This window comes from Hipposideros armiger, unplaced genomic scaffold, assembly GCF_001890085.2.
Source record: "Hipposideros armiger isolate ML-2016 unplaced genomic scaffold, ASM189008v1 scaffold_274, whole genome shotgun sequence".
In the NCBI taxonomy this organism is placed as follows: Eukaryota; Metazoa; Chordata; class Mammalia; order Chiroptera; family Hipposideridae; genus Hipposideros; species Hipposideros armiger.
This window is the reverse complement of record NW_017731624.1, coordinates 1,398,262-1,424,020: the sequence shown is the minus strand read 5'-3', so window position 1 is coordinate 1,424,020 and position 25,759 is coordinate 1,398,262. Positions and strand designations below refer to the sequence as shown.

Sequence of the window (25,759 nt, the reverse complement as noted above, 5' to 3'; positions counted from 1 at the left end):
GGTTGAGTTAAATGATCTCACTTATACGTGGATTCTAAGGAACTGAATGGATGGGAGAAGTGGATGGAGATAGTCTCAGAGACACAGAGGAAGAAGAGGGGGTTGTTACTTTGTGAGGGTGAAAAGGGTAACTATTGCATTGTTCTGTACACCTGAAACTAACAATAAAAAAAAATAAATTAAAAAAAAGAAGGTTGAGTTAATTAAGAAGGTTGGTTATGCTTCATGGAACCCTCCTTACATCTTCTCTTTTGATTCTAAGGTATGGGAAATGCTGCAAATTGACCTCAATCCATTGAGATCTTGCTTCCAGACATGTCCTCAAAATTATGGCTCAAATAAACTCTTATAAAACTTTTCTATAGGCTGGACATTCTTTCATGGATAACAGAAATATAAAAGTAACCCTGACTTAACCTTTCTGTGCCTCATTTTGCTCATTCAAAAATGGAAATACTAATGCCAACCTCAGAAAATTATTGATGGTTAAATGAGTTAATATATTAAAAATATTTAAAATGATTGCCAGGTAGTACTAATAAGTATTATGCATTATTATAATCTCAAAATATATGATGGTGTGTGTGAAAGCAAGGAGATGCAAAAAGGGGCATGAAAGTATTCATTTTATTCTCAAAAATAAATTTTTATATGTTCAATGGTTTAATGTTATAATATCTAGGATATATTCATAAAACATTTTAAAGAGAAACAGGGAGCAGGTTGGTTAAAGGGCCTGGTGAAAAAGCCAGGGAGACGGATTAGAGGATTAGCTTATTAAATCCAAAATGTCATAAGTGTTGACCATGGTTGCCAGGAAAATAAAAATGGACTGACAGACAAGACATTCTTCTGCTTCAAGACTATGTTGCCTGTACTTCTATTTAATATCCTTATGCCCAATCTTTGTATTCCTGCTGCTCTCCATTAATCACTCAACAAATGTTACTGTTACCCACTGCTGTTACTCTTGCAGTGGCAGACTACCTGAAAGCACAATTCAATAGTATCACCTATTTTTCCACGTTGTTCATATTTGAGATGTATATGGTAGCTGCTCCCTGAAGACTGTTGTTTGTGAATCTACCAGTTAAAAAACAGGCATCTCTATTTACTATAGCTAGCTCCATGCTCGGTTTATTAATGTTGAGTAAGTATGAATTGCTAATGTTCACAACTGAATATGGGTAGCCTTCTGAGTTCACGTTGTAGTTTTAAAAGGTCTTTTTGTGTTGTCATATTTTATGGTCATCTGTTTAAGTAAAGTGCTTTGTAAATTCTGTTGGAAATGCCAGCCTTGTTTCTGACAAGACCGTGTCTAAGCAGGGCCATTTCTTATATACTGATAAACTAAATTTAGTCACTTTTGTTTTGAGACATAGTTACTTACAAATTAGACATTTTGATGTAGGTCAAGTTAATTAAGGTTGTTTATGCTTTCATTTGTAAAGGGTCCTAGATGTTTTTAATGTATTCTTGATATTTAAAATCCACTTAAATGAGCTTAGCATATAAAAATATGTATGCTTTCCTGTTACGCACACTATGGGATTTCTGACCAGGCTGCCTTAAAGGCTAAGGGTTGACCACATCTCAGTACCACTGCTCAGCTCGATAGCCTTGACAGAGTGCAGTTAATTCAACATTTACAGGCATATCTCCTTTCCTTGTGCTTCACCTTATTGCACTTCACAGATGTTGCATATTTTTTACAAAATGAAAGCAAGACCCTCCTCCAGCAAAAAGATTACTATTTGCTTCATTGCCATGGTCTGGAGCCAAACTGGCAATCTCTCTGAGGTATGCCTGTATAAGAGTAGTCCTTGCTCAGTCTCCCAGTCCTGCGTTTTCTGGGCAGTGAAAAGCCCTCTTCTCCCAATTGTTTAATTAATCACAACTCTTATATAATCTCATCTACTTACTGACACTTGTTCCTAACAGTCTAATGGTTCCTCTTTTATCTTCTCTTTTACTGGCCTAATTCCTGATTGAACTCCAATTGCTTCATTCTTTCTCAATCTTTCCTGACCTCTCTGCAAATGTGTTACCCTTTCTGCTGAAACCCTGAAGGTTATTTCTAGCCTACTATCACAAATCCTAAGAGTAGCTACCAAAAACTGAAACTGAGGAAGAGTCTCTTTATCAAGGTGACTCTGCTCTCTCTTAATGTTCCCTAAGCCCCACCTCCATTAGCTTCTATAACTTTTACCCCGATAGCCTCCTGCTTCTTTCACTATTCCCCTTTTTTCATGTATTTTACCTACTTTTACAATTCATCTACTACAACTCCACCCCCATACTAACTCTATTCACCATAATTATTTCAAGTTTACTGAAAACACCTACTGTCTTGGCACATACCCCATATGCCTGTGGTGCCCTTTCCTCTTTCCTCTTGTTCTTGGGACAAGCATTTACAATTCCTTCACCATCCAGCTGCCTCCATCTTCCCTTCTAGGGAACTGTCCCTAGCCTACCTACCTAAGCACTGTTAATCACTTTCACCTAGGTTATTCCAGCATGGTAGCATTTAACAATCTCTCCCGTGTAATAATCTAATTGCATGTAGTTTCTCGTCAGTGCGTTGCCCCTTCAAAGCAGGAATTCCATCCTATTCATCTGTGTAATCTTAGACCCTAAAAGCATGCCAGGCACTCTGCATTTGCTAATCAAGAGATAATGGCTCTCAAGTTGGGCTTCCTCACATTTACTGCCTGTCTACAGCGTTTCCAATGCTGCGGTACCTAAAACGCCATGTGTTCGACACTCCAATTCGACAAATATTGTATTAGTGACTTAACTGGCTAGTGGCCCTCGCAGAGGCAAAACCAACTAAGATCAGCTCCCCGCTGTTGCTTCACTAAAACGGCATTTACATGTTGCAGTCATAAGGTGGGAGGTGGGAAGCAAGCGCTCTGGGTAGGGTCGGCGCAGAACAACGTTAACGGCAGGATGGGAGGAAGCACTGCAGGCACAATCATCCGTTTAAACAAGGACAAGCATGCATTCGAGACTGCGGACTACTCAACAGCTGCCGATTAAGCCGACCAGTGCACCTACCTGGTCTCGGCGAGCTTCCAAGAAGGGGCCGTTACACCCACGTGACCAAAGGAGCAATGTTTTCGCTAGCCAGGGTGTATGGGTACAGTCATCTCAGCGGGTCCTGACAATGTTCGGTAACATGGGCTGCTAGGCCGAACGGTGAAAGGGGTATATGAGTGAACGATGGGCCAGGCCTTTTTCAATGGAAGGGTGCAACCTCGACAGAGGAGCAGTGGACGCTGGGGTGGCATGGGGTGCCGTTTCCAAAGATGGGGTGAGACTCTGGGCTGAGAGCACGCTGATGGGTGGGAAAAAGCAAAGAGGCACCAGGGCCGACCTGGGCCTATTCGAACGTCAACCGCTTCTTACCGAGAACTGAGAACCTGAAGTCGCAGACACCGACGCTGCCGCCATCTTCCTTCCAGCCCAGCAGACCTCTGCAGCCCCGGGCGGTCCGGGTTCTTGTGCTCTTCTTCGATTCGACAGCCGCCCACCTGGGGCGACCCTAAGCAGAGCCCTTGATGGAAAGGGCTGCGGTGCTGGTGCAGGGTCTAGAAACCCCCGCCACACACCCACGCAGGGACGCCCACGCTCAGAGCGCACACGGAAAGGGCAACACGTTCTAACGGACGTCCGGAATAGCCAATCAAAAAAGCGGACGTCTTCCGGTACTAGGGGCGAATCCGCCTCTTTCCTCGGTAACGTCACAAGGCAGCGCGTAGCCGCGATCGCGGAGGCTGGCAACGCTGTGGGCTGCTCTACGACTCGGAGGGAATTCGACGGAGGGGCGGGTCTTCTCGAAGAGGAAACGTAAGCGAGGGGTTGTTTTTGTCCCCGGAGGTAATGGACTCGAATGATTGATACCGAATTAAAGCGAATGCGAAATTCAAACACTCCATCAGTTCCCTTGGACTAAACGCCAAGGAGAGCGTGAGCTTCACTCAGGGACGCCTCTCCAGGTGAAGTACCTACCTTTTGGGCAATAACAACTAGAATTAGGAGGGGCTGAATGATTTGGTCCAATACAAGTCAAGTGAAAAGCAGTTCAGGCCCAGAGCAAACCTTCGCGAACACTTGCCCAATTGGGTTGGGGAGCGCTCGCCCCGACCTGAGACCCACTGCCAGAAATAACCGCGACCCAGGCCTTTGGGCGGGGCGAGTTTAAAGCGGCTTTCGCGCGCCGAAAGCGTCGGGCTGTCATTGGCCAGCGACTTCCTCCCTTTGTGGGAGCTCCTTGCGTAGCCGGGGTTAGGGGTTGGGAGGAGCGACCGAGTGACGCATCACCTCCCCAGCTAATCAGGGATGGGGGAGGCCGAGAAGGAAGCGGATCCGCTGCCGCGCAGCTGAACTGCAGCGAACTACCCGCTTCGTCTCCCTCCGCCGCTATCGGGGCCTAAGCGGGAGCGGCTGGGACGGCGTCACTGGGTGGGCTGGGGCGGAAGTGGAGGCGGAGGGAGACGGCGGCGTCCACAGGGCCCTGGGCTCTCGCGGCGAGGCCCTGGTGGGCGCGCGGCAGGGGGAGGGGGAGGAGGAGGAGCCCGCGGCCCGGGCGGCGGCGGCGGCGGCGGCGCCCGAGTTCCCCGTAGGGCCCCGCCTCGGAGCGGGCGGCGGTGGAGGAGGAGACTGAGGAGCAGGATGGCGGCCTCGGCCCTGTACGCCTGCACCAAATGTACCCAGCGCTATCCCTTCGAGGAGCTCTCCCAGGGCCAGCAGCTCTGCAAGGTCCGTGGGCGCTGGGCGGCGGGCGGGCGGAGTTTCCTCGGTCGTAACCTGAGGGAGCTGGGTGTCCGCTGCACTGCAGTCTCGCTCTCTTTGCCGGCGCCTTGGGGATTTGGAGCCCTCGCCCCCTCACCCGGGGATCCCTTTATCGGATGACCTGAGCATCAGCTGGGAAAGGTCCCCGAGAGGAGACAGAATCCTGCCCTCTTCCTGGAGGCCCAGGAGTGGGCCGGGCCCCAGCAACATTCAGGGGTCTCAGGGGTGGGGCTGAGTGAGGCAGCCACCTGTCTATGCCGCAGAGACACTGGGGTGGAGATGTTTTCATCTCGGTTTTTTGCCTGGTCTGTCCTCTCCTTCCACCGGGAGGCAGGGGACGATTTTTGCACTTTCTTGCTAGGAACCTGAAGCAGCAAAGCTGATGGCATCCTTCTTCCCTGCCCAGGAAAGCGAAGCGACTGGCTTGGGAACAGAATGCTCTATGATTTGGAGCTCCTCCCATCCCATTAAAGCCGGGATGCTGTCTGTGAGCAACGGTGCAAAATAATAAGTAGTTTCACATTTAACCAATCCTTGACATCGGCCTTGACAGCTTTCTTAATTTATCTGTAGCACCCCCCACACGTAATAAAGACAAAGACACCTATGCCTTCTCTAAGGAATTACGCTGTAATTGGCCACTTATATGATAAATCACTTAATTGTTTACGTTGGGGGGCAGATTTTATTAATGTTTTAGACATTTGACTAGGTTAGGTAACAATATTTTACCAGAAAAGTGAAATTTGGGACTTGGAAATAGATACTGACTAATTCATTGTCTTATTACAGGAATGTCGGATTGCGCATCCTATTGTAAAATGTACTTACTGCAGATCAGAATTTCAACAGGAGAGGTTTGTATACTGAACAGTTTTTTATTGTAAAAGACCAAGTATTGTCTTGTAGGAAATTTGGGGGTTGGAACTCCATACTTGTATTAGAGTGTGTGTTTTTTTAATGGTTTAGCTTCTTAAATTTTAAGCTGTAAACCTATTAGACATAGGAGAGAGGATGTTGACAAAAAATATTAATGGTTGTTTCAGACCTAGGCTTCAGTTTGCACATGAGGAAGGAATAAATTACTGTATGTAAAGTGGATAGCCTTGCTAATGAAAAATTCAGATATAAGTTGGTATAATGAGCTAAAAAAAAAATAATAAATGGCACATTAATGCTGACATAGACCTGAGAGGAAAGGTTCAAAGGTGAAATGGAGTAACTTGTTACCAGTGGAAGAAGGGCACATGGTTTTTTTTTAATAGGATGATTCCTGTTAGAGAATTAGAACACACACGTGAGAGTAGCCTAAGAGAAAAAACAATTTCTCCATAGGTTGGTGTGGGCATCATAGTAGTGGAGAAGGCTTAGCAGAAGGCGAGGTAAGCACTGATATGTAATGCTATGCATAAATAGTGGCAAGTGTGAAGATTTTGGAACAAGCTAGAAAACATTAGGATTCTTTGTTTACCAAAAAATACAAAATAAAAGTGTATAAAAACATTTAAGTTAATGGAAGAGGAATAAATTTGAATAACATACAACCCTAATAAGATCCTGTGTTTGTATTTTAAAAAAAGTCTTTGGTTTATATTAGAGTTAAGTTTTAAGTACTACTAAAGCAAATAGTACTCTATCTGCTTTAGTTGAGCATTTTGCTGATTACCTCAGAAAGCTACATAAATCTGATCATCTATATACCATTTCCTTTTCAGCAAAACTAACACAATTTGTAAGAAGTGTGCTCAAAATGTGAAGCAATTTGGCACTGTAAGTATGTCATCTTTTCATTTCATGTATTGTTACTGGTCAGTAATTTTCACAAAGATGGACCTTTAAAAAATATGTATAGCTATATTCTTAAGTACTTCAACATATCAAAATATTTCAGGAAAGAAATTTTCTGTAGATAGTCTGATGAGATGATGACAACATTTAAAAACAGTCAGATAATGTGCTTGTTTTATACATGTTGAAAGTCAGTGTAAGATTTATGGTTTTCTTTAAAGATTCAAATATAGCAAACTAACTCCTGATTATGGAGACCCTACTTACCCGTAAAATTTGCATAATCATACTTTTCTCCCTTCAGAAACTCCCAACAGTTTTTATATAGCAGCACAATTCAGGCATTTAGTCACATAAGTCATGACATTATACTAGTAAAATTCTTTCCTTACATGTGTATTATAGTCATTACTGGTATGTTACAGTCATGATTAGTCAAAGTACTGCCCTTAAGATGCTATAAAATCCTGAATTGTCTTTTGAATATCAAAGAAAAACAAGGTATGTTTATTATAGTTTACATTGAATGTGCTTATGCCAGTTTTTTTTAAGTTGAAAACTCACCTAAAGTATATATTCCTTGCGTCATCTGTACCTGTATATGATGAAAGTTGTTAAACGTTTTTTGAATAAATGATATAGCTAAGTAGGATATCAAATTAGTAGAAATTTATTCCCCCAAATAACTGGATATATGAAAATTTCCTATCAATGCATACCTTTGTTTTTGTTTTTTAGACCCTTTTCACATGTAGCTTTTTCATTATGTAACGTACTCTGTGAATCATAAATGTTTCTCATGACCTTTTCTAACTATTCAATAGAGCAACAAAAAGTTTCATGACTAGAAATAAATTTTACTAAACGAATAGAAACATGATAAATTTCATTGATTATAGCAACATACAGCAGGTCCTCGAGTAATGTTTCTTTTTAGGACACTGATGAGATGTCATGGGAACTTAACTCTTGTTTATATCAATTACCCTAAGTAAAATTGGTTTCATTATGCATTGTCTCGTTTAGTCGCAGAACCTATTGAGGACTTAATGATTTGACAAAAATTTTGTTACTTATTAGTTTCTTTAATCCATAAGTGTCTATTTTATACAGCAAATTTTTAATATTTTCAAATGTCTCTGTTAAAGAAAACATATATTTGTTTTTCAGCCTAAGCCTTGTCAGTACTGTAACATAATTGCAGCATTTATTGGTACAAAGTGTCAGCGCTGTACAAATTCAGAAAAAAAATATGGACCACCTCAGACCTGTGAACAGTGCAAACAACAATGTGCTTTTGATCGGAAGGAGGAAGGAAGAAGAAAGGTATTTTTTATTTATAGGTATTATGACACATTCTGGAAATTAAATAAAACAAGAAACAAGTTGGAAGTTATTATAATTAATACACTTTTGAGACTTGATGTATTCTTTGGGCCCCTGAAAACGGGTAGTTAGCTGAAAGTGCAGGAACAGTGCATCTTCTTGTTTGTATCATACATAGATTCATGTTGATCATTTGAGATCACTGTACTTTAAAAAACATTCTGGGATGGCTATTCGGTGCTACTTGGTTATCCAACAGTTGGTTTGGGAAAATTACTAACTTCTAAATCCTTTTAGCTACTTACCCTTTTGCTGGTTACTTGAAGTTGCTGGTGTGAAAAACTATCTTATGGCTAATTAATATGTATGATTCAAAGTTACTCTTGTGCCTTTTGATTTGGGGCTCATGTTTTAAACGATTGTTTGTTTTTCTCTATCTACAGTGACTTAAAAACTATGTGTATGCATGTGCCATTCCTCTGCTGATCAGCATTCACTTCCCGTTGTCTCTCAGTTTCAGTTGATTTGGAGGATGACTCTCTTTGAGGGGCTCTCCTAGGTCCCCCCACAGCAATATATGTATCCTACTTATAAGAAATGTCCCCCCAGCACTTCTTGTGAGAACAAATAGAAGATAGAAACTTAAGACTTAATAATTTTAGAAAGAAGTTTCTTTTCCTCCCCATGTGACATGTACAGTTGATTCACATTATTTGTAGTAGTTCTGTTCTATAAAGTTACTGTGAATACTGAATTAGTGAATACTGAACTGTCGTTCCTAAGGGCAATACAGGATTAGGTTCTCAACACGGTGGTCACAACACGGTGATTAACACATTCTTGTTTTGTGTGTGTTTCTATATAAAGACACCTTATTTAATACATATTGTTGATAAATTAACAGTTGTAATGCAAACAGCATTATAACTGCCTGAAGGAAGCTTATCTAACACATATTTTCTACATAAGGTACATCACAGCATTCTTGTGCCTAGGATCACCATATACATCACTTCACTATACCTGGAGACCATTTTAAACAGTGAAATCATTGATGAAAAGCACAAAATGCAAAAAACGTGGCACTGAATGGACCGTGAGAATAACACTTGTTTAGGGTATGAGAGCTGAAGGAAGAGGGCAGTAGAGCATCACCTTGTTTGACCTGAGCGGGGAGAGTTTGCCATTCATTCGGCTACACACATTTTTTGTGCATGTGCATGGATGATGACGAAAGCACTGCAAGTTGATTTGGGGGTTACACATAAATGTTAGTAAGTAGGTGATGCATTTACAAATGTGAAATCTGCAAATAATGAAAATTGACTGTAGCTGTCATTCGAGCTCTCCTTTTTTCTATAAAGTAACTTTTTACTGTAGTGGGAAATACTTGGCCATTTTAATAATTACATGGTGATTTAAAAGTTCAGTCTAGGTATCTGTAAAAATTTTTTGAACTATTATCAATTTATGCTTATTTTCTAAGTAATAAGAAAACAAGTTTCTCCAAATTAAAAAATGCCTCAAAACTAATGGAAGTCCACATATCATCCTCACCAATTTTATGACCCTCCAAATAAGCATTTTCCCAAGTTTCAGAAAAGTCTAATTTTACTTCCACTTTTCAACTGTGTGTGTGTGTTTGAGAGAGAGAAATATAGCTAGAAGCACTTCTCTTACCTGATTTCACCTATGGCCAGTTTACAGGTACATTTAATCTAATAAAAATACTTTCTTAAAAAGGTTGATGGAAAGTTATTATGCTGGCTCTGTACTTTATCATACAAGAGAGTTTTACAGAAGACAAAAGAACAAAGGAAGAGCCTGGGATCTTCACATTCAAATTCATCTTCTTCATCTCTTACTGAGAAAGACCAGCATCATTCAAAACATCATCACCACCATCATCACCATCACCATCGTCACAGCAGTAGTCATCACAAGTAAGTACTCTGAAATCATGTTTTCAAAAATCTTCCCAGGCATTTTAATGCCATATATTGGGGTTTAATTTTTGTGTAAATCCTAGCTAGTTCTAATCTAGTTTGCGTTGTACATGGTCAGCTGCGTGAGTGTCTAGGGCTTTTCCCCACTTTATCCAGTGTATACAGTTATACACATGGAGTGTGTTTAGCTGGGTACCATAATAATAAAGGTAGGACGTTTAGGGAATTACAATATAAAATTACATCATGAAGTCAAAATATAAGTATATCAGAGTTAATAGTTTATTGATTTATGTTATCAAAAGCCTCGTTTAAATAATCGTTAGGATTTTACTTGTAAAAATTGCATTTACCTCAGGTATCATTAATTTACTTTAGTTAAAACAAAATTAGACCAGTGAATAGGAAATGTACATACATTCAGTATTTTTGAGAACAGATTGTAACACTGTCATTTGTGGCCGTGATAGAAACATTCTAAATCTTGAAGGTTCTTAAAGTGTGAGACATAATTTTTTAACTAGTGGTGCTTTGCTGTTTTGTTTTTTTTGTTTTTTTTAAACACATAGGCAGGAACTCTTCAAATATAAACAATTACGTACTTGATTTTTTAAAGTGCCTTGTAGGGAGGAGTTATATATTAGTAATATCTTAACCCTTTATGTGTGTAGTGTAAAAGTTTTTAAGTGTGGTTTTAGTTTTCAGGGGGAAAATAAAGAATATTAGAACAAACTAAAATGGAGAACACAGGAACATGATACATACTGATTTTCAGAAGAATTCACTGTTTTTTCCTAAGTTTCTCTATAAGTCTTTAAAGCTCTAGATAGGTAAAACATAATTTTATTTACCAGACAGTGATGTCTACCACATTTAGGAACACAGCAATTTTTTGGAATATAATATGGTTCTAAGATTTGATTCTGAATTGTAGGCAAGCACATGAGATTATGGGGTGTTTTTGAGGCACCAATGTTGTTTACTTCAGGAGCAATTTTTCCACGTGCCTTATTGTGTTGTGCTTTCTGGATATAACAGTGGTAGACTGCATAGCGACTTTTAATCTTGCTGTTTTGAAAAAGTCTTGTCTTTATATCCAAGTATCCCAAGGAGCAAAGGAACATGAATTGTCCTTGTTTTTGCCTCTTGCTTTAATAAAAAATATGACAAAATATGTGGCAGGCCTCCTCCTAGGACTCAGCCGGAGTGTCCCTTTCCCTTATCCTCTACAGATAAATTTGCCTTAGTATGATGTGAAAGGACTCAGTATGTTTATAAAGATCAAACTTTGTGACAGGTACTTAATTTTTTAAGACAGGTTTCAAAAGTAAAGGGAAAGAGGATGGTATTGACATTTTTTCCCCTTTTGATTATTTAAAAAATACAAATACTAATTTGTATTTGATGAATATAGACAGTTTGACAAGTAGGCAACCACTTTGTGGGATCCTATCTTAAGTTGAGTAGTTTAGAACGATTATGAGGAGTGTACATATTGTGATGGGGGGAGGGATGACATTTAGGTCAATCTGGATCCAGGAATGGCCCACCTCAGAAATCAGAAAGCAAGGATGAGAATTCTCTGTTTCTCTTTAATCATTAATCTGATGGTTCTCACTTGGAAATCTGATTAGTGCCATTAATTCATGTATGATTATGGTCTGCTAATGCTTACAATGAAGTTTTTAAAAGAAACAAAATGGCAGCTGAATTCCTGAGTAGGGTTGCCATTCATTGCCATAAGTAAAGAAAAACTCAGGTTCACAGAATTACAGAATTCCCCAACTTTGTTTTTATTTAGAATTGATTTTTTTTTTTTTTTTAGCTGAGCCATCCTGCTACCTGTTGGCAGCTTAGCGGCAGCTCAGCTTGGGGTGGGCATCGAACCGCTGTTGCTCAGAGCTCACACTATTGCGCGAGCTCTTAACCAGCTGAGCCACTTGGCCGGCCTAGAATTGATTTTTAAGAACACGGTCTGCTTTTCACTTTTGTTTTAAAAAAACTACAGCTAAAACAATGGTAAATTTTACACATACAGGTATACATATTTATAGTTATTGTATATATGCTAGCACTGTACTAAGTGCTTTTATATATATAATTAATTTAATCCTTATATTCCTCTAAGGTATGTATTATACCTATTTTATAGGTGAGGGAACAGAGGCTCAGGAATTTTAATTAACTTGCAAAAGGTCTCACAACCCAGGTCGTCTAACATCTTTTATATTGTATAAATAGTGTCTGGTATATAGTAGATGTTCTATACATGTTGAGTCAGTTAACTAGGGGTTAATGGAGAATTGGCTAATGTGCAACTACAGGGGAAAAGTTTGTAGGATTCATAGTGGATTATAAGGTAGTTATATTATTAGTATGATATGATGGAAGAGAAGTAGCATAGTATTAATTATAAGTAAAAGTTAAATCAGTTGTTACTATGAAATTTCCCAATATTTTCAGCAAGATTTCTTCAGAGTACTGACTAAAAAAAGATCTAGAGACTTTGGAGAGAATTCTTAGGGAAACTAGGAAAGAAACAAAGAAATTAAGATATTTCCTGATTCAGCCTGACACACAATTTTGAGCAACTTGAGTTACTCCAAAGGAAGAATCTTCATGTAGGATTATTAGGAAGGCCTTGACTCAAAAGATAGAACATCTATCTGAAATAGTAAGGGCAACCTAAGTACAGTGATTCTCAGACTTTACAATTATAGAACCCTATTGTGGTTTTCATGGTCATACACCCCACCTTTAGTATGATATTTAATTGAGTTATGGAAGTGCTGATTAAAATAAAATTCAATCCCTATCATTGTACCTTTCTTGAAGAATTTAAGATGACTAGTAGTCATCTGATTAGAATTTATCTTATTGGAATGTGATTTGTTCAATATATTAGCTTAGTCTGAAAACTTAATTGGATGTTTTTCTCTGAACAAACGATTATAATAAATACATGTAATTTGATTTCATTGGGAAGGATGCTGTTACGTGTAGATGTTCTAAATAAATGTTGCTATTAAATGTCATTTATATATTTTTCAGAATCAGCAATCTGAGTCCAGAACAAGAGCAGGGACTGTGGAAACAGAGGTAAGTAAATATGTTAACATATTTCCTGAAGTATTTTGAAAAGTATTTTTTTAAAATGCGACATCCCTTTAACCATGTTACTTAAGCTTTTAAAAAATCAGTGATGTTCGGTAATATTTTAGGGGAAGAGAATAACTTATCACTTGGTGCCTTAGCCCTTTTTACTCTAATTATTCTTATTAATGTTTGGTTTCAGCCATAAATCCTCTGCAGCAATTCAGAATGAAACTCCAAAGAAAAAGCCCAAATTGGAATCTAAGCCATCTAATGGAGATAGGTAAAAATGAATTCCTTTAGTGAAAATTCAACTTAGTTGAACAGTTACAGTTGATTGCCAATTATTATTAGGTAAAAGAATAGAAACATGTATTTTCTACATTGACTTTTAGTCATCCAGAAGAATAAACATAATCAGTTAAAAGTTTTTAGCTTAATTTTGGCAATAAGAAAGTGGCACTGCACTATGTTTTTCTATTTGGGGAATAAATTTGGGTTTTGAAAAAAGGAAAACATCTGAATAGAGAACGTTCTTTTTATCTTAATTATTCTTCAATGAAACACAAATCTAATTGTGATATTTTAAATTGACCTGCTTGGAAAATGTTTTTAGATTTAAGGTATTATGAGTGAGCGTGACTTTGTTTTAGTTCATTAGCCAAGTTTGCTGATGTTACTGTACAAATTGGCTGCCTATTGCTTTACACTAGAAGTATTGACCCCCTAAAAGCTAATACTGAATTATATTTCTGCAGGTGTATGTAATGTGTGCCATTAGTAAGGTAATTTGCCAGTTGCATCCATTTCTGTCAGGTACATATTTTTTTGCATTAGCCTTAAGGATGTTTGTGGAATTGTCTAATTTATGCAATTTGAACACCTGATAATTTTCCTTCTACTTCACTTAACTGTGTTTTACTTTTTTCTTTTTAGTAGCTCTATAAATCAGTCAGCAGATAGTGGGGGAACAGACAATTTTGTCCTTATAAGTCAACTGAAAGAAGAAGTGATGTCACTTAAACGTCTCTTACAGCAGAGAGACCAGACCATTTTAGAAAAAGATAAAAAGGTAAGAACATGGTTCACTGAAGCCTGGTAAGATTTACATCTTGACTCTTGATTGATAGTTGCAAATTCTGTTAGACTTTCTTTAATACTTTGGTAATGTTTGTTGTGCATAATTCTTAAAGACACATTACAAAAGCCCAAATTGGAACCTAGGCCATCTAATGAAGATAAGTAAAATAGTCTTTCAGAATTTTTGTTCTAAGAATTAATCGAGAGCTAATTAGAATTGTAGTAATTTCTGAACATTAGTTTTCAGTAAGCCTGTAATTTAAAATAGGTCTAATGTCTTAATTTGAAAACAAAATGTAAGTAGAATATTTTGTGAATTCTTGTGATTTAAGAAAGTAATTGAATATAGTTTTTGATATACCAATCATGTATTCATTTCAATTCAGATCAAATAACTGGCGAAAAGTAATGTTATGGGAATTTTTTGTATTTTAGTCAGTGATTAGCATTAGGTGTCTCAGATTATTTTGTAGGAAGTAAATTTTGTTTATTGGTTAGATCAAGAGGAATATCAAATATTTTGTCTATTTAGTGAAAAGTTCTAACTTTCTATATGAACTTGCTCAGAATGCTTTCACCTCCTTGGGCCTCAGTTTTCTCATTTTAAAAATGAGAGTATTAATATCTTATGGGATGGTTGTTACAATTAAATGAAAATGTAAAGTACTTACTACAGCTCCTAGCATGTTTAAGTGCTTATAGCTGCAATTACTAATGTTTAGTCATCTTTGAGGGTAGAACCTACTTTTACACTTGTTTTATAGTCCTAGACTATCTAGTTTGACCTATTTCAAACATCTTAATGCAGTAGGAAAACATTCTTTTTAAAATTACAAACAATTCACGATTATAAATATGTATATGAATTATCTGTTTCCAAGTAGCCTTAGTAGTGCTTCTGTCTGAGCTGGCTTTTACAATTCTGCTCTGGCCTTCAACAACTTTTTTTTTTGGTTTGGTTAACATTTCTAAGCGTTTTACTTTCTTTTGAATAATTTTTAAATTTATTGGGGTAACAATGGTTAGTAAAATTGTATAGGTTTCAAGTGTATAATTCTGTAATACATCATCTATATATGCATTGTGTGTTCACCACTCAGAGTCAGTTCTCCTTCCATCACCATATATTTGACCCCTTTTACCCTCATCTGCCACCCCCATCCCTCCTTACCCTCTGGTAACCACTAAACTGTTGTCTGTGTGTATGAGTTTTTGTTTCTTTGTCTGCATTTAACAACTTTTATGTTACATTCCCACACCTTGTCTTTTAGTGAATTTAAATTTCTTTTAACACAGTGATTCCAAAACCAAGTAGTAATGAATTGTGGGATTTTTTTTTTTTACTTTTTAAGATATTTTTCCTTTTCCTAGCATAACTATTCTATATTAGTGAACTTATAATTGAGTTTTCTGCTTTTGTTAGTGTTCCTTTTTTCTTAAAAAACTCTGATGGGGATGGGGCAATTAGCAGTTACAAGGAAAGTAACAATTGTAAGCCTAAAATAGCTGCATATTTGCAGTTTTTTCTTATAATGTAAATCTAAGACAACCAAGTTCTTGAATTTATTTCACTTTAGTGATTTTTAGCGCCAGCCACATACTAAACATGAGGATACAAAGATGAATAAGCAGTCCTTCCAAAAATTCATAATCTGGAAGCAACTCACAGGATAGTAATTAGAATAATTATCTTAGCTGGTCTGATGTGAATTGACATTTCGGAACAGGAATTCCTTTGCGATATAGAAAAGAGAATTCATTTAGTGTTCGATTTTGACAAAAGCAAGGGCTTTTATTCAGAGAATAAGAATGTAAGACACCATGACTTTCTTTCTCTTTGCTGTTGTACATATTTCAGTTTATTTCGGTTTACTAGCTGCTGGGTAATTACAAAAAAGAACTGCAAACCTTGAAAGCTTACATAATAAAAACCGTTTAAAAGTAACCAAAAGCTTTCTTATGCATGGTTCTAATAATGGAATTATATCAACTTCTTAGTGTAAAGTTGTAAAAGTTCTTAGTGTAAATGAGATTTTGTATTTTCTTTATGTCATTGATATTTATGAAAAGTTGTCATGTAGCCTTCTTTGCTTCCTCAAATTACTTTTTCTTACATTTGTCTAATTTAGCCCAAATTTTAAAGTAACCCCTTTTCTTGTTCCATATTAATTATATTTCTGTGCTTTGCTCTCCACTTTTACCTCAAATCTTAGTTGGAATCGGATACATCATTCTGGACACATATTTTCAAATGAAAGCAATATAGCTCGTTTCATGAGACCGTTCATTCCTCTTTGTACTTGCCCCATGTGAAACGTTTTAATCACTGAAAGATTATTTTAACTCAACCCTCTATCGGGTGTAACTGATCTCACAGATTCATTGCACACAAAGATGCCGCTATGAAATATGTCTTTGCTGTACTAAGTCACAAACACAACTGGCAGTAGGTTACGGTAGAGGGGGAAGATAAGGAAGCAATGAATCACGATACTTAAGTTAACTGTTACATATTTGAAAATTTGTGTGCAGTGAATCTGTGAGATCAGTTGAACCTGACGGAGGGTTAAACCAGTTTTATTGTTTGTTTATAATATACAGTCCATTTTAATGGAAGCATTTCCAAGGTATTAGCCATTAAGCTTTCCTGTTGGCATACCAGTTGACAAACTGTCCAGCGAAGCCATCTTTAAATAGAAACAAAAAGGCAACTTCTCCGAAGTTTTACTGATGGTTCAATATTATCTTAACATTAAAATTATACTATAGTAAAGTAGATAGAATTCGTCATTTCACAAAAATTCTAAATAAGTTATAAAACTCAGGAAGCTGCTGTTAACATTTTCCACTTTTATAATGAATTGTGAGTTTTAAATGATGCATTTGTATATGTGCATATATATATATATATACACACACGCGCGCGCGCACATATACATATATATATATATATATATGTTGTTGTTTTTTAAATCTCTCAGTTAACTGAACTAAAGGCAGACTTTCAGTACCAAGAGTCAAACTTGAGAACAAAGATGAACAGTATGGAAAAAGCTCACAAAGAAACTGTGGAACAACTTCAGGTAAATGACGTTTATGTAAACTGTTAGGCAAGAATGGCTAAACTAAAGGTGCATTTTCAGTTTTGATTTATAGACTTAGTTTTTAACCCTGCTCCCATTAAAAGTTATTGTTTGAAATTACATGATAGAGGAAGTCAGTTTAATTAATTCTAAAAGCTTTTACCTAAACTTCATATGAGGTTTTCAGAGGAGGGTATCATTGCAGTATGTTCAGTTGATCATCAGATGTAAAGCAAAAAATTAAAAATCATATTCATGAAACTAAAGTCTTTAGTACATTGTGCAATCATTCTTCTTATTTCCTCCCAGATAATGGGAAGCGAGATGGGTGTACAAACCACTTCTCAGGGACCTCAGGTGGAAGAAATTTATGCTGCATGAAGTGATGCAGCATCTAGGTGAACCTCAGAGTGCATATACTCATATACTCAGAAGGATGTCGATATAGGGAACAACTGAATGGAGAGGAAGCCAAGAGTTACCAATTACAGAGAGAGTGCTCTCTGATGTCTGGCATGCAGAGATGAAAACATTCAATGGGGATGTAGATTATATCCTTAAGCTTTTTCTCACCTAGGTTTCATAAATTGAGAAATGAGACTATACTGAATTACCTGTTATGTTGATTATATTGGGTTCTCGGAAAAGTCAGACGCATATTTGCAACAAAAACCAAAAAATACGTCATGACTTTTCCGACAACCCAATACATTCTAACATTTGTAGAATCAACCTTTGGGTAACAGGGTTTTCAGAAGTTTTAAAAGCGTAGATGATGTCAGCACACAGACTTGAGACTTGATGGGAGAGTGCAACTTGGGAAGGAAGGAATTAATACTGCCCTGGTTGGTTGGTTGGTTGGTTGGTTGGTTGGTTGGTTGGTTGGTTGGTTGATTTGTTGATAACAATGTAACACCAAGGGATATTTGATATTTCTATCTTTTGGTTTTGTATTCTTCATAGTTCTTTCAAAGGAGCTTAAATTGAGTAAGATTGTAAAGTGGATTTAGGAACCTGTTGAAATTTGATGTACAGGTTACCTGCTCTTAACACTGATCTTACTATTACAGAGAATTTTGAAGACAAACCTTGATTAGAACTTGGCATATAGTAGGCATTCAAATAATTTGTTGAATGAGTGGTGATTTATGGAAATGGCCATCTGCCTTCTGTCCTGAGAGATTACCCATATCATTTTTGACTTCTTACACATTATCATCATCTAGCAGCAAGTATTCGTTTTATTATATTCTCCTTTTTCTGATTCAGTTTTTAATGCTGAATGATTACTTGGTAACAAAATCTTCTGTATGGTGATCTCTCATTTAATGTGTGTAACCAAAACCCTGGAGTAAGTCGAGAATGAAGTGACGAAACAACTGTGAGCAGTACTTGAATATGATAACACTTAGTACTTCTCAATGTTTGAAAGGCAATTTGTTTTATTTTGTAGTTGTAAGCACAGGAGAACCTCTTTGACATCTTAGCCTGATTGACATCATAAGCCTACCTCCTCTTGGTTGGCAGCTGAAGTTTCATATGATAGCATATTAATTAATAAAGTACAACATTTTCAATATGATTTTACATAGGCTGTCTTATTTGTGCCTTAAAATAACAGTTATATGTCAGAAGTGACATAGAAACCTACATCTTCTGACTCTGATTTGACTGTACTTTCTCCTGTTCCACACTTTTCCCACCACCTCAGGTTACTTAGGTTTTCTGTTTCATCCTTGTTATCAGACCACTTCCCTATCTTTTGTGTTATTGCTGATGACATTCTGTCACAGTTAAGTACCTTCTTTGAAACCCCACTCCCTTTAGCAACCATGTACTAGTAGGTGAGTAAACATAGTGAACTATTTTTCTTTTTCTTATCTTTTTGTGATAAGAAACTAAACCCTGTACCAGGAAACTTACCTTTCTCTAATAGCTCTCAAAACGTTTAACTATCACACCTGGAGAAAAAAACACTGAGCATTACAAGAAAAAATTGTGCAGAATACCAAAACAAAAACAAAAAAAACAAACCCCAAAACCCAAATTATCTAAAATATCAAGAATACCAAATAAAAAGTCTACTTTCCTTTAGGAAATAAGGATAAAAGGGGACAGGGTACAAACATTTGAGTGCCTACTATGTGTAAGCCACTGTGTTAGGCTAAGTGTTTTATAATTTTGATTAGTTCTTTGGACTCCTGTTGTGAAGTTTATGTTTACAGATGAGAAAATAGACTCCAGGTTACATAGCAGATAAGTGGCAGAGCCAGGATTCAAAGCAGGATCTGTATGAATCTTACTCCAGATATTCTTTCCTTTAGTCCAGTGTTTCTAAACATTTTTACCTTGCTTGAGAATTTTTAAGTAATTTAATGGATTTTTGAAGGTGCATAATAAGTAAAATTAGCATAAAAATTTTAAATATATTTGTATTTATATATTATAAAATATATTTTTATTGTACCTCTGTTAGAATAGACAAACTTGGGCTTTTCTCCATTTAACAACTGATGCACTGTTTATTTTTCTTAAACACTTTTTCTTACATAATTTCTTAGCAAATAAATTTATTAGTGACATGATTAGAAGACAAATATATAAATGCAGATTGAAAATTAGCTGCTAAAGAATTAAAAGGAAAAATTGCTTTCAATACCTAATGTTTGAATTCTGGTATTTCATACTTAGGATATGAAAATTATAAACTCATTTTTTTTTTTATTGATTGAGAAAAACTAATTTGAAGATTAACTTTTTAATGATTTGGTGTGTCAGTATAAATGCTTCTATATAAATGTAACTTACAGATCTAATGGAGCTGTCTTTGAGGCACATTTACAGGCATCCCTTTTTATGCCCTTCTTAAAATTTGTATTTTAAAATTTCTTAAGATACATTTTTTTAGTCAGTAAGTCTATTAAGTTACAAATTAAATAATTTGTAGCTAACAATAAAAAGAAAACAATTCAAAACTACCACATTGACTAGGACTGGTCTGCTGAGTAATAAACCAGTCAGTAAAGAGTGTGCTCACTTGACTTCCCTTAACGCCAGGCATTCTCATTGATTTGACCTCTGAGTTTCTCAAACTGTTTAGTTTTAAAGGGAAAATAAAATCATTTTAGATTCTTGATGGTTTTCTAAATTTGAAATTGAATTAGAAACTCTTAATTACCACCTTAATAATTTAATAATCGTAAACACAAATGCTGTTAATCATGCAGTGGAACATAAAAAATGATTTGCAAATATAAGATTGCTCTAAGAATATTTGCATTTTGGAGGTCATAAGTTATGAATTAGGGAGAATTTGATTGGAGAAGACTGGAGGGGTGAAAGTACAAAGCCTGGAAAGGTTTCTATTTCATGGAACTGCTTTAAGATAGTATACAGAGAAGGCAGGATGTTAATTTGCCGTACAAAAGCTAAAATTAGAGTAGAAGATGAAGCACTGAGGTTAAAAAAAAAAAAAGCCTATCTAGATAACAAAAAATCTTGAGACCTGTGAAAGAAAATTGTTTTTAAACATAAGCTACAGAATATCTTTTAAAATTCTGTTATTTTAGGGCATTGCTCAGATTCCAAGCTATTGTCAACAGTCTCCCCGTTTTGGCCCAAAAATTTCAAAAGTGTTTGATCATTAGTGTCCTTATATAGTATATGGAGGGTCCTTATTTATGTTTCCACAGTTAAGAGATTGCATAGGGAGACAAAGGCAGTGAAAATATGAAAATATTCTGAATACTGAAGGGTCCCTACTTACAAATCCCTCCTCACTGAACACTAGTGATTGTCAGGGCACATTGGCTTAAGAACAGTGTCTTTGTCAATGGCGCATGGAACATTTGAATAAAGTGCAAATTCAGTTCAGGTAGATGACAAAGTGCAATTGTGAATCTTTGAAAAGAAATTTCAGCCTTGCATGAAACTGAAAACAATGAGGATGTATCACTGCTCAAATTTTATCAAAGCTAGTACCAAAGGACTGGATGACAGATAAAGGAGCAAAAATAAGATCAGAAAGGGTGATGCTGATGGGTTAAAAAATAATAATAATAATAAAAAAAATTGGGTATTAAATTAAGAAGAGAGCCCCTGTGGCAAAGTGATAAAATCAATATTTTTCCAAAAAGGACTTCTTATACTTGTTCTAAAAATAAGTGAACATCAAATGAAAGATTATACAGTCTGTAGGGAACTATTGCATCTTAATCATCACTTAAGCCATTTGATCTTATTTATTACAAAATGAAACTTATTTTCATGGTTTTTATCTAATGTTTTTAGGATAAAGAGCCAAAAATTTTATCCATATTTAAAATTTTGACCCTATTTTAAATGGATTCACTGTAAGTTGTCTTTTTTATAACCGATTATAAAAAGATGAATCTAAATATACTTTTTCATTTAATTCTGTTAGTGTTTCAATGAATCTTTGCTCTGTAAGTGAAAAAAACAGCATTAAATAAGTAGTATTCTTCAGCATGACTTAATAATATTTCAAACATTTTTAATCTTAAATGTTTCTGTCTCCCACAGGCCAAAAACAGAGAACTACTCAAACAGGTTGCAGCATTGTCAAAGGGCAAAAAGTTTGACAAAAGTGGAAGCATACTAACATCCCCTTGAGAAAATTATTGATTTAGTGTTTCTGCTGAAAATGTAAATTTGAAAAAAATTCTGTGAAGCCCTTAAATTCTGTGTAGTGGAAGAATATTTTTGCACACCAAATGAACTGGCGTGTTTCCTATTCACTTTTGTAACTGATATACAGCATTTTTTTAAGTTGTAAAACATTCAAATAAAACTTCAACTGGCTTGAAGTAACTTTTTAATTATTTGATATCAAGGAACTTTTTTGCCAGCAATAGTATTAAACAGTTGTGAAGGAGTGCATGAGTAGTGCTCTTTATAAAATGCAACATGCAATAATAGAGTAGTCAGAGCAGCAGGGTTTTTGTTTTTTGTTTTACACTATGCTAGTTACAGATAAACATTTTCAGTTCAAAAATACAAAAACTTTTAAACAAGGAAAGTGGTGAACACTGGTTTTTTTTTTAGTAATTGTTTTCACTTTACATCAACAAATTTAGGAGATAATCATGGTGCTTTATTAAATGAACTTCAGAGAATATGTAAATATGTTTTTAAAAGTTAGATCATTAACATTAGTTAGTAAACTAGTATTTTCATTATTGGTATAGGAATTAATGTTTATTGTACAGTATCCAAGGTAAAATGTGTTTTGTTTTGTAAAAAACTGTAGATTTTTACTTACAAGTGCCTTTTTGCCACCTAATGTTTTTATTTATAGGAATGCTGATCTTTTGTATATAAAGTTTGTTTTAAAATCATGTTTAATAAATGTTTGTATATAAATGCATATGTACAGAGCCTATTTCAGAAGGAAATCAAAATTGCTAGTAAAATGTTTGAGGTTGCATTAAGAACTGAAAATGCATATAGACTTTAGATGATTTTGTGGTTTGTTTCTGTGTGATGCGGGAAGCCGTTGGTCATTGAATTCATTGAATTATGTCAAAATACTTCCCCAAAAATTTAACTTTAAATCACTTCTGATAGAGTAATTATATTTTTATGTGATACAGCTTCATGTTCATATTTTGTAAGTTACATGTTTTGCTTTATTTTTCTTTTATAAAAATTTTAAAAGTTTATAAGTTTTTTGCATTGGTCCATATATCTGCTTTCCCTATAATATGTCGTTATCTAAGTTAATATTTATATACACCATACTTAATTTGTAAGTTTTAAAGCAAATCTGGAAAAAAATAACTTTTAAATCGATCTGTGACTATCTTTGAATAAATTGGAATCTATTGTAAGATTCAGGTACTATTTATAAGAAAATTATATCAGAGTCTTTAAAATTGTCTATAAAAGGTTAAAGTAGGGTGGGATAGGTTATGGGAAGTTATTGACTAATTATATTTTGATCCATTGGTTTTCAGTCTAATGGAATTGACCTGCTTAGTAACTGCCAGTTCAGACTTTTAGTTTGATTTTAAAGCATCAGGCATTGCTAGATATACTGGATAGAGTGGAAGAGTTCTTTCTCTTAGGAATTTATGGGCAAGGGCAAATTTGTTTCAAATAAACTGTTGTTAAATTTATCAATTTTGAAGATGTTTGTAAACAAGCATTGATTATGAATGTCATCAAAGGTCGTCTTTGCTCAGAACACAAGATGAGTGTAATAATTGTTTTTAACACGACTTATGTTTCAGTAGATTATTCTTACAGTTACTCATTAGAAAGTAATGTCAAATGATTCTGTGTCCAAGATATATTTGGGGTAATTTTCAAGTGATAGCAAAAGAGTGAATGAGTCAGACTTGGAAAAACTAAACTAGTTTGTTTTTATGAGATGGTCATGCAATAATCTTCCTAAATTTAGTACTCAGCAATGCTAGGTAATACCTTCTTAATATAAATTTTAATGTTTGCAGAATTTGCTAAATTCATAAGTTAGTTGTTACCTTTCTTTAAAATTTGTAATGTTTTATATTCTGGTTTCATAGTCATTTGTCAATCCACAGTTGTCATATGGTTTTAAAATAAGCGGTGTAATAGTTCTTATACCTTGTTGGAGCTGCTATAAAAAAAAGTGCCCCTTCCCACTTTTTTAGTAAATAACAGATTAAAAATGGAAAATCGGTCTCAGTAATTAAGCTTGTAAATTCCAAGCCTAAAATCTTTTAGGGGCTTCACAGTATTTAGTCCTAATTAAATAGCCTCTCTATTCCATGACCTTATTTTATAACTTAATTTTTTTGCAGTTGTATAAACTAGCAATTGCATCCCAGTCCTGGATCTGTAGTGTATTGACACAATGAGCTGATGTTCTTTAAATGTGGACCTGTAAGGAGATACTATGGTGTGCCGTATTGTGCTTTTTAGCCTGTTTTCAGCTATTAGCATTTACCAGTGAGGGTCATTTTGGCTCAAGTTATTTATGTATTAATAGCCTGTGAATATTACAGTCCTTTTTAGATTGTATTGGTCTAAATATGCATTTTGCAGTGAACCTGTTAAGCTGTTCACATGTATAGACTATTGAAATACTGTACTTGTACACACCTGACTGTTGACATTTTGTACTTTTTTCTAAATCCAATATTTCACAATAAAAACTTGTCAAAAACATTGTATTTTCTATTGCTGTTATAACAAATTACTACAAACTGAGTGGCTTAAAACAGCACACATTAATTCTCACGGTTTTGGAGGCCTGAAGTCCAATCAATTTCAGTGGCTAAAACAAGGTTCTGGCAGGGCTGATTTCTTCTGGAGGCTCTAGGGGAGAATCCATTTCATTGTCTTTTCCAGCTTCTGGAGCTGCAGTCCTTGCATTTTGTGGCTTGTTGCCCCTTCCTCCATTTTACTAGCCGGAAGTCTAGCATCTGTAAGTCTCTGCCTCCATCATCCTATATGTTCCCTCTTTGGTCGTAGTATCTCCCTCTGCTAAGGACATCATTGGGCTCACCTGGGTGACTGGGATAGTCTCCCCATCTCAAATCCTTAATCACATCTGCAAACTACTTCTTGTCATATAAGGTAACATAGTCACAGGTTCCAGTAATTCAGACCTAGACACCTTTGGGACCGTTATTGAGCCTACCGTAAGCTTCATCAGCATTTTCCCAGTATGAGGCCCTAAAACAGATTTGAGATAATTGGCTCAGGCCAAACAAACTATTTTTTTATCTGTTCATTTAGACTGCTTTTATGAAATAGTTATTTTCCTGGGAAAAAGTATATAAATCTCTGTTGAGCTATTTCAAAGCAACATCAAGGTATATATAAGTAAAGCAAATCAAGGTATATACAGTCAAGTTTTTGAAAAGTTGGAACATGATAAGAACCATGCTAGGTTGTTTGATAGAAAAAAAGTTGACATTATGTAATTTACAGTTTAGTTGAGACAATATACATAATAAAACATCTAGAACTTTGATATTATAAAGTACAATGAAAAACTAATAACTTTTTGCAAGGGCATTCCAAATATTAGGAAGGTTAGCCTGTCATTGCTTTCTCAAACTTGAGCATGCCTCAGTCACTGGAGGGCGTGTTGGGGGCAGGGGATGCTTGTTAAACACATGTTGCTGGTCCTCAGCCCCAGTCTGAGTCCATAGGTCTAAGACAGGGCCCAAAAATTTGCATTTCTAAGTTCCCAGGTAATGCTAATGCTTTCTGGTCCAGAGTCAACAGTTTGAGAACCAGTGGTATTTAAAAACAAAAAATAAAAGATTTAAGGGATAAGTGGAAGATACTTTGGGAAGAATTCAGAAAAATTATTTAGAGCCCCATTTTAAAAACAGTTCAGGTAGAGTGTACTAGATTTTTGAAAAGGAAGTGATTTAAGACCAGATAATTTTATACTAAAAGACTAGAAAATATAGGAATCAGTTTCTTCAACTGCTTTATTTTAGTCAGGGAAACAGCAGGAAAGGTTACATGGCTTAAGTTTTGACTTTTATTAAAAAGTCCTGCCGTTGTCCAAAAAAAAAGTTTGGTTGTCATTTGGTTTAAGTGACTTGTACCTAGATAGCCACTCAATCAGTTTTTTGTTTTGTTTTGTTTTTTAAAGATTTTTATTGGGGAATTGGGGGGATGGGA

General features: G+C 35.9%; 2 protein-coding genes across 9 annotated transcripts in view; one reads left to right on the top strand and one right to left on the bottom strand.

Moving 5' to 3' along the window:
• The window catches only part of CEP57 (centrosomal protein 57), a 42,636-nt gene extending 38,954 nt beyond the window's left edge, over positions 1–3,682 (bottom strand). Inside the window, exon 1 of the mRNA XM_019657131.1 lies at positions 3,412–3,682. Coding sequence (XP_019512676.1) covers positions 3,412–3,456 — 45 coding nt within the window. The 5' untranslated portion in view covers positions 3,457–3,682. The remainder of the gene's footprint in view (positions 1–3,411) is intronic.
• Positions 3,683–4,022: 340 nt separating this feature from the next.
• FAM76B (family with sequence similarity 76 member B) lies at positions 4,023–24,283 on the top strand. Of its 8 annotated transcripts, XM_019657135.1 has the most exons (12): positions 4,025–4,764; positions 5,159–5,284; positions 5,590–5,654; positions 6,513–6,567; positions 7,756–7,911; positions 9,655–9,854; positions 12,909–12,956; positions 13,153–13,233; positions 13,887–14,022; positions 17,012–17,113; positions 17,423–17,511; positions 18,184–21,643. In XM_019657135.1, exons 1-11 carry the CDS (start codon positions 4,678–4,680, stop codon positions 17,492–17,494), a joined length of 1,128 nt encoding a protein of 375 aa, XP_019512680.1. In that variant the 5' UTR covers positions 4,025–4,677; the 3' UTR covers positions 17,495–17,511; positions 18,184–21,643. The 8 variants fall into 8 exon arrangements, with proteins under 8 accessions (XP_019512684.1, XP_019512683.1, XP_019512680.1 ...); XM_019657134.1 differs by having other exon boundaries at positions 17,423–21,643; XM_019657133.1 differs by lacking the exons at positions 17,423–17,511; positions 18,184–21,643 and adding an exon at positions 21,656–24,283 and having other exon boundaries at positions 4,026–4,764; positions 13,890–14,022.
• The last annotated feature ends 1,476 nt before the right edge of the window (positions 24,284–25,759 follow it).